At 34.2% G+C, this 13,785-nt stretch overlaps 1 protein-coding gene across 1 annotated transcript in view; it reads left to right on the forward strand.

The window, feature by feature from the left end:
- The window catches only part of parpbp (PARP1 binding protein), an 80,387-nt gene that overhangs the window by 22,170 nt on the left and 44,432 nt on the right, over positions 1 to 13,785 (forward strand). The window contains exons 3-6 of the mRNA XM_028816501.2: positions 2,082 to 2,315; positions 3,216 to 3,320; positions 5,176 to 5,346; positions 7,433 to 7,587. Of these exons, the coding sequence (XP_028672334.2) occupies positions 2,082 to 2,315; positions 3,216 to 3,320; positions 5,176 to 5,346; positions 7,433 to 7,587 (665 nt within the window). The remainder of the gene's footprint in view (positions 1 to 2,081; positions 2,316 to 3,215; positions 3,321 to 5,175; positions 5,347 to 7,432; positions 7,588 to 13,785) is intronic.

Genomic DNA, 13,785 nt, shown 5'->3' on the forward strand with positions numbered 1-13,785 from the left:
TTTTAGCCAAAACTAAATCTTTCAGGACTATAATTATTGAAAACACACTTCAAACACACTTAAAACCTACATGAGGTGGAGGTCTAATAGTATTGGACTGGCCACCTTAAAGCCTTGACCACAATGTAATTAACGCTGCATGCAGTTACTTGAACAGGATTTAAAAATCCAGTCAAAAGAAGACAAACTTGGAGAACCCTTTGATTTTAAACTATCCAGCTTATCTGTTTTGTTAAAGAAAAAAAATATCATTCAATAATGGAACTACAGTAAATTTTTGCATATTCCAGTATTTTCTCAACAATATAGGCTAGCTCTATTCAAAAGTAAGTGAGCTATGGATCCTTTTTAGCCTAAACTTAATGTGACACCCCCAAACCCAATCAGTAAAATATAAATATAGCAATGTGAGATTGCAAGAATGTATACGAGGAGTAAAAGGGAGAGAAACAGTTGTTTACTTAACAAAATTAAGTAAACCATATTTGAGGAAGTTTTGCACACCTTTGATCAGCAGTATGACGTGACAAACTCAAAATATTTCTCTGAAGCTACCATCAATGGTGGGTAACCAGGCTGAGATGGTGAAGTACTTCTCTCATTTATTACAGATACATGGTGAAGTGTTAAAATGATGTTACACATGTCACTATCTGTACACTTCACCACTTAAAATAGAAAGAAGATGACTTAAGCGTATTCAACCCAGCTTATTTGTGGAGAGGTAAGCTATAGGAAATCTGACAAAATGCTAACCCTAATTTCCTCCAGGCTATATAGGTCTGCACAAGATAAAAAGAGCAATCGTGGAACAAGCTGTGGCAAACTGCAATAGTCATTTCAAGATTTGATGCTTGCTGCAGCATTTACTGATCCACATTGTTGCAGTAAATATGCCACTGATGTTTTGCCAAGTGCCTTAGCATATATTTAAATTAACAAATAACAAACTCATAGTACTGAGGATTGTACTGAAAGGTATGTTTAAGAGGAACAGTATTCCCAACAAAGAACATGTTAATTGTTCTTAATATAGGAAAAACATGGGTCACCACTGGAGAGAGTGGTGTTGCTGCATGATGTTATCATGGGGAGAGGAAAGCTGCTTAAATCAATAATTACTTGGGAGGAAGGAGTGATCAACAAAAAAGATATCCTACCTCTCAGTGACACTGAAACAAATATTGCCAACCATTTATGACCAAGCCTTCCTAAAATTTATAAGTGTGTGTACAACAAACACTCCTTTGAACCACCCTCAAGTACCAATGTTGATGTTGGTACTCTGTTTTGTTCTCCAGCATCAGTGTGTTTTGTAGTGTTAGTTTCTCATATAATCTGTTGGATCAAATTTAATTTGTTTGTAGGAAAAAAAATAGTTGGCAATATTTCTTTCAACTAGAGTGTATTATTATTTCTTAATTTATTTTTTTTAATCCTACATGAGGAGTAATAATTGAATATGAATAGCATACTGACACCTTAGTTATTCTGAACATTTTTTTTTTTCTCTCCTTTTTGTTTGACTAACCATAACTATCTGATGGTAGATTATTTTATTAAGAAAGCCTGCTCTATCACAGGGCAAACCCTGTATTCCCTAGAAGCTGTTGTGGAAGACAGGATGATGGCACAATTGAATGCCATCAATAAAAATCCCCTTCAGATGGTGCTCTCTTGGAGCACTTTTAGCCACATGCTCATTCCACTAAGAAGCCACTCTTGGGGGGCCTTTTCTGCCCACTGCTTTTTGGCAATTCAATGCTACCACCTGACATACTCAATATGTTTATTTTGAAATATTTGCGCAATATTAATTTTTATTTATTTATTTATTGATCAATTGATTGATTATATTATTTGTTATATGAGTATGTATCCTTGTTTTTATGTTTCTGCTGCTGTATGCATCTGAATTTCCCCATGGGATTAATAAAGTTTATCTAATCTACTCATATTTTGGAAGGTGGTGTAATTTTGAAATTGCCTTTCTCTTCACACCCTACTAATATATAACCCTTTAGCAATATTTCTGATTGTTCCTTTTGTACATATTTATTACTTTTGTTTCCTTTCCCAAGGAATATGGTGAGTTTACAGTTGCACTGAGTGATCTGCTAATAGTGTGGAAGCATTTGATAAAGGATAAACTTGGTTTACTCGACGATAACTCTTCAGTTCCTGATAATTATGAAGCAATTCAAAGACTATACGACTCCTTCCTGAAAAACAGCAATACTGTAGACTTGATTGATGTTTGTACCATGTATGACAACCTGAAAATGGAAGGTGATCCAGTATGTCTTCTAAGCTCTGTAAGTTGGTTTCTTTTTACTTGCATTTCAAAGACCGATATTTTAATTCTGCATTACTTCAACTTGTGCATTTTTTAAATTTCACCTTATTGGCTATATTTATCTAAAGTGACTAGTATAATTCATTTTTTTATATTTCTATAGTTTTAAATAACTTGTAGCAAGGTCTAATGCTTTTCTCATGAACTAGGATTCTTCATTTTATCAGGAAGTCAACCTCTTATCCAAGCTTGCTTCTGGTATGAGATAGGTTTAAACCCCTATTGGATGTTACTTTGAGACAAGCACCACAATCACTTGTATGGTCTAAGGCAGAATACAGTAAAACTCATGTTTGACCACATGCAACACAGATCAATCGGTGATCATCTGGCCTGATTTAAAAAGGGTAACACTGTTCCATTCTTTCTAGTTATATGCTGTCACGTAATTTGGAATATTCCTGTCTTTAAAATGGCAACACTGTTCCAGTTTTTAGCCTATGACCATGTCATTCTTTCTGAATGTCTCCCTTTAGCTCACATACTCTATCAGCAGACTTTACTATTACTTGCAGTGCTCTGTTTTTTGCACACAGACAAGAAAAAAAATTTCCTTGCTCATGGTGTTTATTCTTTGATTTGTGTTTCTCAATTCATTTGCCAAATAACTGGTAGCTCTGAACCTGGCAGCTCCATGTCACTGTTTTGACACCCTACTAAGGAAGGTGTTTGCAAAAATTTTTTAATAATATCTTTACTACTGAGGCTAAGCATAGGTGCAAAAGCATTTGTTACTGTCTCTTTGTTTTTGTATTCCGAACTATGTAAAAGTTTCTTTAATGTCATCATAAAAGTTGTCCTCACTAGAGCTCTTTTTCAGTAATTTTAATTGTGTTTATTTCCATGGTCTCCAAATCAGCTTCAGATCTTCCAGTTTCTGTCTTGGGACACAAACGTGTGCACGAACATGAAAGATACAAATATTCTTGAAACTCCATCTCACGCCAACAGGGCTAGTTCAGAGGTGAGCTTAAATGTGTTTTGTTACAGTATAGTTTAAGAAGTTAAATTTCCTGGGTGTATTTTCAGATTTGTTTATATTTAAAGCAAAGTCAATACAGGTAATTTGATTATAAATATATCCTAATAATCAGCTTTTAAAGCATTTGTATTTTATGATGGATTAAACATCCACTTAAAACTCTGAAGTTTGATTTTTAGAATTTGTTGGTAATTACTATTGCATTTTTTGTAAATGGCTCCATGACCAGTTTTTGTTGCACCAAAGCATAATCTTTAGGTTATTGTTGTCAGCTTTAAACAGGTGGGTCTAAGTTGGGCAGGTTCCTTTCTGGGTCAAAGGGAAAGTAAATTATAAATGAAATTTTATTTGATGACTGAGTTATGAACTTGTTCAGCCCAAGAGCACAATGTTCTCCGGTATGAAATTCTAGGCCTTGAAGTATAAAACTAAAGGCATAGTGGTCTTCGGAGGTCACGTCTTATTGGGTCTGGCATGGGATTTATTGGAATTTGTTAAGGATTTAAAATAAACCTGAACATTAAATCACTTATGTTTAAGAGTTTTAGTAGACTTTAATTTTGGGAAGCATTTAAGTGTTTAAATTCCATTTTTATTGAGTAGTCAAGAGAAGGTCTAAGTTGAGCTACTCTGATATAATACTAGACATAAATGTAGAATACATTTTTAGGTTTAATTTTTTGTTTCACCGCTTAAGTTCAAATCCATAGTATCTCTTAAGTGGCTTTGGTAATTTCTGTGTGTGTGTGTGTGTGTGTGTGTGTGTGTGTGTGTGTGTGTGTGTGTATATGTATGTTTACAAGTTAGGTCACACACTAAGTGGAATTTGGGACTGAGCTGTTATTTCACCATCATTCTTTGACTGCTGGGACTCACTATTCATTTATTTTTATTTTATTTTTGTATATGGCTTATTAGTGCATGAGCGCCTATATGATTCTGTGTACATTTTTGCCAGTTCTGCGCCTTAAATGGGGTGGGTCCTGTACATTTTTATATATAACAAAGTAATTCTTTGTTATTTCTACAAAATGGAATTTACTTCTCAGATAATAACGTAATAATAAGTTAAGACATTTTTAACAAGTTAAATTTTTCAGCAGGTTGAACTTTACATCTTACTTTGTGTCATATTGTAATAAATGATACATTAAGGCCACGTGACTGTCATCATCAAGTCCTTCCATGAGAACTGTGAATACAATTGAGGTCATTTATGTTAGGTAGAATGCCTAGAGGGGGCTGAGCGGTCTCATGGCCTCAGAACCCCTGCAGATTTTATTCTTTCTCCAGCCGTCTGGAGTTTTTTTTTTTTTTTTTTTTTTTTTTTTCTGTCCTCCCTGGCCATCAGACCTTACTTTTATTCTATGTTAATTAGTGTTCTCTTATTTTAATTCTTATTTTGTCTTTTTTTCTCTTTCTTCATCATGTAAAGCACTTTGAGCTACATTATTTGTATGGAAATGTGCTATATAAATAAATGTTGTTGTTGTTGTTATGTTCTTAGTTTCTTAGCCCTGGTACCCTCTATGTGTGCCTTCCTATAATTTTAGATGATAACAAGACATTTTAGGAGTACAAAAGTAAGTTGGAAAATTGTATAAACGTTTAGTGAAAGACTATTTTGTGACCACTTCATTAGTATTAATATCACTTGTTTTGTTTTAATTTTCTAACTTTTTGTAGTTATTTTGTTTGAAATGTGCACACAGTAATTTAGTAAGGTCCCCTTGTGGTGTTCTTGCCTTTACAAAAGCCAAATTTTTGTTGGATTTTATGTAACTTTGTGATTTAATTCAAATATTGATTTTATTTGACACTGATCCTTCCAACACAGACTACTGCAAAGATTAAGCGACTGATTTGTGCATATTTATCCTTGCTGGTAAATTCAAAGAATGATATGGCTTTGGCCTATGTACTAAACATTCCTGAACGAGGACTTGGAAAGGAGGCATTCACTGATCTAAAGCATGCTGCAAATTCTAAGAAGACATCCCTGTTCTTGGTAAGCAAATACAAAGAATAAAAATCTTTCATTTAGCACTAGAGCGTAAAAGGTTTTACTTGGCTTCATGAAAGTGATGTTAAGTAAGCAGTCTTTTATTCTGTAACCCTACACTGCCGCTATAATTTGGTTAACATTTTGTTTACGTCGCTCTTTTGCAAGGTCTAATTGATGAGAACCATATTTCCCAGATAATTTGATCTGTGTGAATATACTTTTTTTTTTATTAAGCACAAAAAAGTATGCTATGCTTTTTTGTGATGTGTTGAATATTGATATAAACAAAATTGCATGAATTGCTCCCCCATTTTGTAAATTTAAGTGGTTGCCAGGGTCAGAGACTGGCCTAAGTGTAAGAGGGGAAGAAAGAAAAAAGAGAGAAAGGAAGGAAAAATAAAAACACAATGATTTTTGAGTCTTTTTTTGAGTCTTGAATCTTTTAAGTTGCTAAATGAATAGGAGTAGATACATCTCGTCTGAAAAGAGAATATGATGGGAAGGAATTTAGAAACAGCTGGATGAGAGAGAAAGAGATGCCAGAACACACAGAGAGGAAGTAATTAGATCAGAGTTCATGGGCTGCAGGTAGGCCCAAAAGAGTATTGATGCGGTGCTACTGTTTTGATACCAGGATATACAGTGAGAGATGGTTTTAGGCATCTCCAGTTTTATATTCTGAAAATAAAAATGTGCTGTAGTTTTTTTCAGAGGTTTTATTGTAATCCCTTTGCCTATATCTCAGAAATATTTTATGAGTTTATATAGCCATTTCCTGGCTATACCTTTTTTGAGGTCAGTAAAGATTAGATGTTGAGAGTTACTGAGCAGAGAGTTGAATAACAGAAAGTAAGGGAGAAACATTTTTTTTATTGTTGGATGGAGGAGGAAAAATATGGAAGTTATCTTTGATGACAAATGCTTTGTTTTTATTTTATTTTATTATGTATTAGGAAATGTCTTTTGTGCATTAATATTAGGCTTTAGTGATCATTTAGCAGTACTGCTGTGATAAAAATAAAACTAAATACTTTATTTTTATTATTTGTAGATAAGCTTGGATTGTTTATACTCCGTGTATACTTAACTTTTCAGATTTGGAACACTTGAGTGTAGCATTTCCCTTTATAATTTAGCTGATGATTTTATCCAATGTGTTTTACAAATCAAATGCAGTTAACTGTCCTATCTAACTGTTACAGTGCAACATATTTCAAATTCTTACTGTGCAAAACCTTGGTTTCTTGGCCACTATCTCCCCTGCTGTATACAGTATTAATTCTGCCTGTTCTTCTTGAGTATGGACAAATTGTATTCTTGTGCCTTCAATACAACTCTCTGCACAATAAACAACTGTTAGACAACCTAGATCATCCATGCAATCAATACAGTTTACTTCTTCTTTTATTTTATGTTCTTTTCTTCAACCTTCTTTTACACCCTACTTTTACGGAAAGCTGAAGCTTACACAAATAGTATCCGATGTGAGGCACAAACCAACACCCATGAGATACCACACTGTTTTATTCACGTGCATATATTTTTATTTATATATGAAATATACACACACTCAAACATACTTATAGAGGGTCACAATTTAGGGTCAGGAGTTGATCTAACAACCATTTCTTTGAGTTGCACCAGTAGACAATAAATCACTGACAACAAAATTGCACACATAAGATTAAAATATACAATCTGCACACAAAGATCGTATAGGCCACAACCTTAATTTTGGCGCTATAATGCAGCAACAATAACTGTTATTCAACAGTTTTACCTCTTGATTAAACTGTATTAATCTCTTCTTAACAATAGTAATTCTTCCACCTAGGTTTATATGTTTATTTATCCTTTTAGTATTCACTGTTTGTTTTTTCAAATAGAGCTGCTGCAACAAAAGCTGTTGTATAACTTTTGCTTACATTGATGCTATAATAATTTTAACTTTTTTTTTCTGCCCATTCTTCATTGATTTATGCAACTGAATGCAGCACAGTTATTTAATGGTTCTAAGAAATTATAACATATTCCACTTTGAGTTTTGTAATCCTTCTGTTACTGAAACTATTCTATCTTTATTCTATAGGCTGCAACTTCATTTATTAGAACGATACAGCTTGGAGGAAAAGGCTATGCACCACCAGATGATGACCCCTTAAGGAAGCATATTAAAGGGCTTTCTGACTTTGTCCATTTTATGGACATTTTAGATGAAATACTTGGAGAAACAAAAGAACCAAGGTATAGAATCAGATGTATTGTTTCATAATTTACTGTCTTAATGCAGATTGAAATTAGAGACTATTTCTACATTTTTGGCAACATAGTGTAAATAATGCAAAATTACTTTTTAATAATCCAAAGCCTACTCTACTGGGAGCAAGCAATTTATATTCTTCAGCAAGGTTGTGTTAAAGGATGGAATTGCTTCAGAAATTCTGAAGCAAACATGAATATACTATTTTAGAAAGATTAATTCACATTGTGTGTGACACAGAATCATTTTGACACTGTAATTCAGTCATTAGTTGCCTTCCTGTATAAAACCATCAGTTTGACAATAAAACAGCTAGACTTTTGATTCTTTACCAAACAAACAGATAATAAAATACACATGCACTGGCCCAAGTGTGATGGGTTCCTATCTTCTTATAGAATACGCCACCGTGGCTGTTCATTTGTCTGTCCAGGATTTTAAATCACCTGTAGCTTGCAAACCGTTTCTACTATTGACCTGAAATTTTGTGCACATATACTACGTGAAATCTACTATCCGCTTTTGGGTGATAATTGACCTCCAAGGTTATTCCTCTTTTTATTTTATTATTGTAGAATCAACTCTCGGCAGCGGCCAGCTGGGCGGCCGTGCAGTGCATGTATGCCATTCTCATTCCCTACCACCTTCACCGTCACTTCCACTCCCTCTTCATATCTTAATCAGTCTTGAGGCAGATTGAAGACTTAAGTGCCAGCTTAAGTGAAAAATTAAGGAAAACGTACTAAGTAATTGCAACACAAACACTGACTTAATCAGTTTTAATGCAAAAAGATGCCGACGTAAGAAGAGAAGAAGCGGGCCGCTAGGGTGGAGTAAAGAAGAGCTGCTCCAGAAGCAGCAAGCACATCAACCTCTGAGCAAACGAATGCTAAACATAGAGAGAAAGATTATGAAAACTATGAATGCTCAAGTCAAGTGTATTCAATGCACATTATCATGCAGTATGACGTTACTGGTCAGAGAATAATAGCTATTAATTTGTGACACCATTCACACTACCATTACAGGACATCAGTCCATAGTACTTGACCCTCATCAATGCGTAAGATATTCAGACCGCTGGAATTAGATCTTTGGATATCTCAAAGAACTAGCTACTTGTTCCTTGCGGAATTTTCCTTTAATTTAGTGAATTAGTTCTCTTTGCAAGGATTTAAATTGATGTCAGGATTCTATTTTGAATTTTTTTTAACTAATATTCCTGTACTCTGCCATGCTAAATCAGCTTCATTCCATTTATTTGATTCCACAGTGCATAGATTTTTGATGCTGTTGACAGACCTTTTTTGTAACTTATACTCTTGTCATAACCCATATCCTTGTCTAGATTTTAATTGAGCTCCTTATTTCATCATTCAAGGATTTCCATTTTTAAATTCTATATAGTTTTTTTTGAGGGCTAAGAATACATTTGCTTTCTTAATTAGTTTCAAACAAAAACAATAAAAAAAGCAGAAAAGACACTGTTACAAAAGACAGTGAATGCTAAACAGCAAGTATTTAATGTTGTATCCATCTTTGTATTCTTTCGAGAGAATCTGGCATTTTAATTAGGGAAGAATGATTATCTGCTTTCTCAGCATTGTTTTTTTCTTTTTTTCCTTTCAATCACAAACAAATGTTAAAAATAACATTCTTAACATTAAAATGACTTACAAGGTTCATTTATTTTAAAGGTTATACACCTTAAATTTCGGCCTAATAAAATATTTTGTTTATAATTAAGTACCACCAGATATTTTAAATTTGATTTGTGGATTGAAAGTTTCATTGTGCTGGATTTCAGAATTAACAAATTATCTTGATTAGGAGATGCATACATAATCTTTTTACACTGCACATTTTCAATGTGTGTCTTGCATAACAAATCTCAAGTGGAATGAACCTGATGGGGAGAAAAGACATTATTTCTTTCAAAAGCCCAATTAGCAACTTAAATCTGACAGATTTGGCTTTAGCTTGCACTACATGAGTCGAGCATCCAGGTTAACATTATGGTGTCTCAGTTTGTACAATATGTTAAAAATAAATTGGTTGACTTGGAAAAATGAATACAGCAGGACTTAGTATCACTCGTTCTAAAACTACCCCATAGTCATGTTGTGTTTTTTTTTTTTTTTTTTTTTTTTTTGTGTCCTTCACAAAAGTCATGATCATATAAACTGTAAATCCAAAAATCTTTATTTTTCATACTGGTCTTCCTATTATGTACATGCAATATCCAGTTCAGTCATTGGGAAATAAAGTTTGTCCCAATAGCATCTGGTGCAAGCATAGACTAGACACTGGCCATGGTGCACTCATACACACAACCTTCACTCCCTCATGCAGAGTCAATTTGGAGTTTACAGTTTTGGATTTGTTAAGAGAGCAGATTTTTGGACCTCACACAGACATGGAGAGTATATTCAAACACCAAATGGATAGTTTACAGGGCCACAGATTTGAGCCCCGTCTCCTGGAGTTGCAAGACAGGGGTACTAACTCTGCACCACTATTAAAGAATTACAGTAAACCCTCGTTTATCACAGTTAATCCGTTCCAGACTCTACCGTGATTAAATGAATTTCCACGAAGTAGTATTCTTTATTTATAAATCGAATATTTTCGCAGATAGAGCATAGAAAACCTGTTTACGACCTTCTAAATATGTTTTTTAACATTATTAGAGCCCTCTAGACATGAAATAACACCCTTTAGTCAAAAGTTTAAACTGTGCCCCATGACAAGACAGAGATGACAGTTCCCTCTCACAATTAAAAGAATGCAAACATATCTTCCTCTTCAAAGGAGTGCGCATCAGGAGCAGAGAATGTCAGAGAGAGACACAGAGGGAGAAAAGCAATCAAAAATCAATAGAGCTGTTTGGGCTTTTAAGTATGCCAAGCACCGCCGGACAAAGCAGCTGCAAGGAAGAGAGCAATGTGAAGGTAGTCTTTCAGCATTTTTTAGAGGAGCGTCCGTATCCTCTGGGCCAGTGTGCGAACAGCCCCTCTGCTCACACCCCCTCCGTCAGGAGCAGAGAATGTCAGAGAGAGGGAGAGAGACAGAGAGAGAAAAGCAAACAATCAAAAATCAATACGTGCTGTTCGGGCTTTCAAGTATGCGAAGCACCTAGTGGGAAGCATATCGTATATCATTGAGGAGTTTTATTTACTATATAATACGTGCTCTGGTTGGGTAGCTTCTCAGCCATCTGTTAATAGCGTCCCTTGTATGAAATCAACTGGGCAAACCAACTGAGGAAGCATGTACCATAAATTAAAAGACCCATTGTCCGCAGAAATCCGCGAACCAGCAAAAAATCCATGATATATATTTAGATATGCTTACATTTAAAATGGAGTGAAGCTCGATAAAGCGAGGGATCACTGTATTTCCTAATTCAGAATTATGCAGTGATGGTCATTGATGAACTTTTTTTTGTCAAGCAGAAAACATTGGCCTCATGAATATATTACGTTTAATGCTAGGAAATGCACTGTGGAAAGAGACCTTCCATGAAAAAAACACAAATCAATAATTATCCGAAAAAATTTCCCTTGATTTGTGTTAAAGAATGTTTTAGTATGCACATCCAGAATCATGACCTGTTGGGAGATCCACAATAAATGTCAACAAAGATGGAACACCAAAGTTAATGGAAGCACTATCGGCACATTACCTGTTGCCTTTCCCAGGTGCTGTCAGAATGTGCACAAGTTTGCAGGGTGGTATGTTACAGAGGGTAGAAATTCTACAGATAAACAAGCAAGAAGTTCTTTTGCCTTCAGTATTTCTCTAGGCAGAGCTCAATAAATATTTTCTTACAGATGTGATATTTCATAAAAATGAAAACAAAAGCATGAATGTACAATAAAAAGGAAAAGCAAACAATGTAACAAATATTATGTAGAAGTAAAATACAGTACACTCTATATGGTATATGAGAATTATTTTGTTAGTGGATTAGATAAGTGCAAAGCTTATGAAATACACATTATGATTATCAAAAAAATAACTAAAATTAAAAACAATGTATCCTATTGGTTTTGCTTTCTTAAGTAGGGAAAGAAATCAGTGTTAGGTTCAATTTACTATTCTTCAGCCCACTGCCAACATATTGAAATAAATGTTTATAACTGTTTCCCCATTATTTAATAACTATAGAATTACATTTGCCATAAATATGCTGCCTTAAAGGTTTTTCCCCCCTCTTCTTTTTTTGGATATTGCACAATTTAGGCAAAGTGCTGACCGTGCTATAACAGAAAACTGACGTATTCTTCCTGTTCTTGGACTAAGAACAGGGTCTGTTTTATATTTTAACAGTCTTTTGAAAATAATCCATAACCATGGCTTGCTTGCTTTCTTTTTTGTGTTTTCTTTGTCTGTTCCCTCCACTCCCTTCCCTCCCCCTCCCACTTGTGGAAAATTTGGATTATTAAGCACTAGTCTTAGCTTGCTTTGAAATAAGTGCAATATTTCTAAGAAGCAACAGTTTATGCATTTATTTTTTTAGCTTAAGTAATTGTTGGTGTATTTGACTGGTGCCAATGTCATTTTCTTGGTTCCTTCTATTCTTAGTTTGCCCTTTATACAAAAAACTAAACTGAAATATTAATTCTATAAGCATTAGTTTTTTTTGTACCATGCTGCTTAAAGATCGTCAAGACTCTGCATAGTGTCTTACAGTCTAGGTTCTTGAAAAACTTAGCAAAGCAGATTAGTTAGAGGTGATCCCGAAATAGAATGTGATCTGCCCAGAGATGAATGTGCCAAGTGTTGCTCCACCTCTAAGTTGTGGTTTACTCTGCCCCAAGAAAAACCATAAGTGGGTGAAATGAGTGCAGTATTCTATAACATTCTTAAACCACATGGTGTCATTGGTATGCATGTCAGGATTATTACTCCATGATTATAATTCACAATAAGGATGCAATCTATAGCATCTACTGTTTGTTACACTAGCCGCTGTGCCATCCAAATTACATTATTGACATCTGTAATTTTAAAAATTTTAAAATTAAATTCAAGATGTCCAATATTTTTGACTAGTTACAGATGGATAGAATTATCAATCTATAATTCAATTCAAATAGTTAAAACAATTTTTTTTCTAAATTTTATATGGCCTTTCAATTAATGGTTGTAGCTCATTTTTTGACAGGTCAAAATTTCAGTTACAGATATCTGTACTTTATATTTTAACTTTATTTTGATTATGCTATCTTGTGCATTTTGGAGATTCTGAATTTCCCCACCACAAGTATAAATCAGTCTTCAGACAGCATTTTCCTTATTTTCTGGAGTTTGGGGATTACAGAAGCACACACAGGGCAGGTCCTCTTTGGCAGTCAGCTGTACCAGTATGTGTCTATGAAGAGCAGCTTAAAGGCAAAAACTGATGTTTTATTTCCTTTGACAAAACGCTGTTTGTTCCATTGTTGACCATAGTAGTTGTCCATCCAAAAATTACAAATAAAGTATAAGCTGTTTTTGGAAGTGAAAGGTGTATGGAGATATGAAAAATCCTAGAATAATGCAACACTGATTGGAAACATTCAAGATGTTAATTTATTTCAAATATTTACACTGCGATACAATTTATAATCTGGATATATTCCAACACTGTATCTGAGTGCAGATGAAATAATTTCTGAAATATATATATATATTTTAGATCTTTTTATGCTTTGAGAATTAATTAATGGGAAACCTCATTGTATGTGGTGTTTTTTTTTTTTTTTTTGTTTTGTTTTTTTAAGCACTGTAATTTGCTTATGTGTTTAAGTAGTGTGTTTTGATCATTGAAACAGACCTCCCAGTTTACTTTGTCCAATGAGACAATGTATTTATACTTTGATTTCTGAATGGAAATTTTCTCTTGATTCTTGATGTACTGTCCCTAGCTTTATAACATGATGATCCTGTATTTATCGAACGGATATTGTTTCTGTCACACCTCTTCACTATTTTCCTTGTGTTTCAGAAATTACATTTCTGAAGTCCCTATTATTGTTGAAGTTGGGCCTTGTGATGAACTGGCACCACACTTAGGCTTGTTTTTTTCTGTTCCTGCTCAATACTGTCAAGACAGATTTTGGACATTCGCCACACTGAACTGGATTAAGCGTTTGAAAATGTTATATTTTACCTTTTAATATAACTAACCATATTGA

Source organism: Erpetoichthys calabaricus, chromosome 1, assembly GCF_900747795.2.
Source record: "Erpetoichthys calabaricus chromosome 1, fErpCal1.3, whole genome shotgun sequence".
Taxonomy (NCBI): domain Eukaryota; kingdom Metazoa; phylum Chordata; class Cladistia; order Polypteriformes; family Polypteridae; genus Erpetoichthys; species Erpetoichthys calabaricus.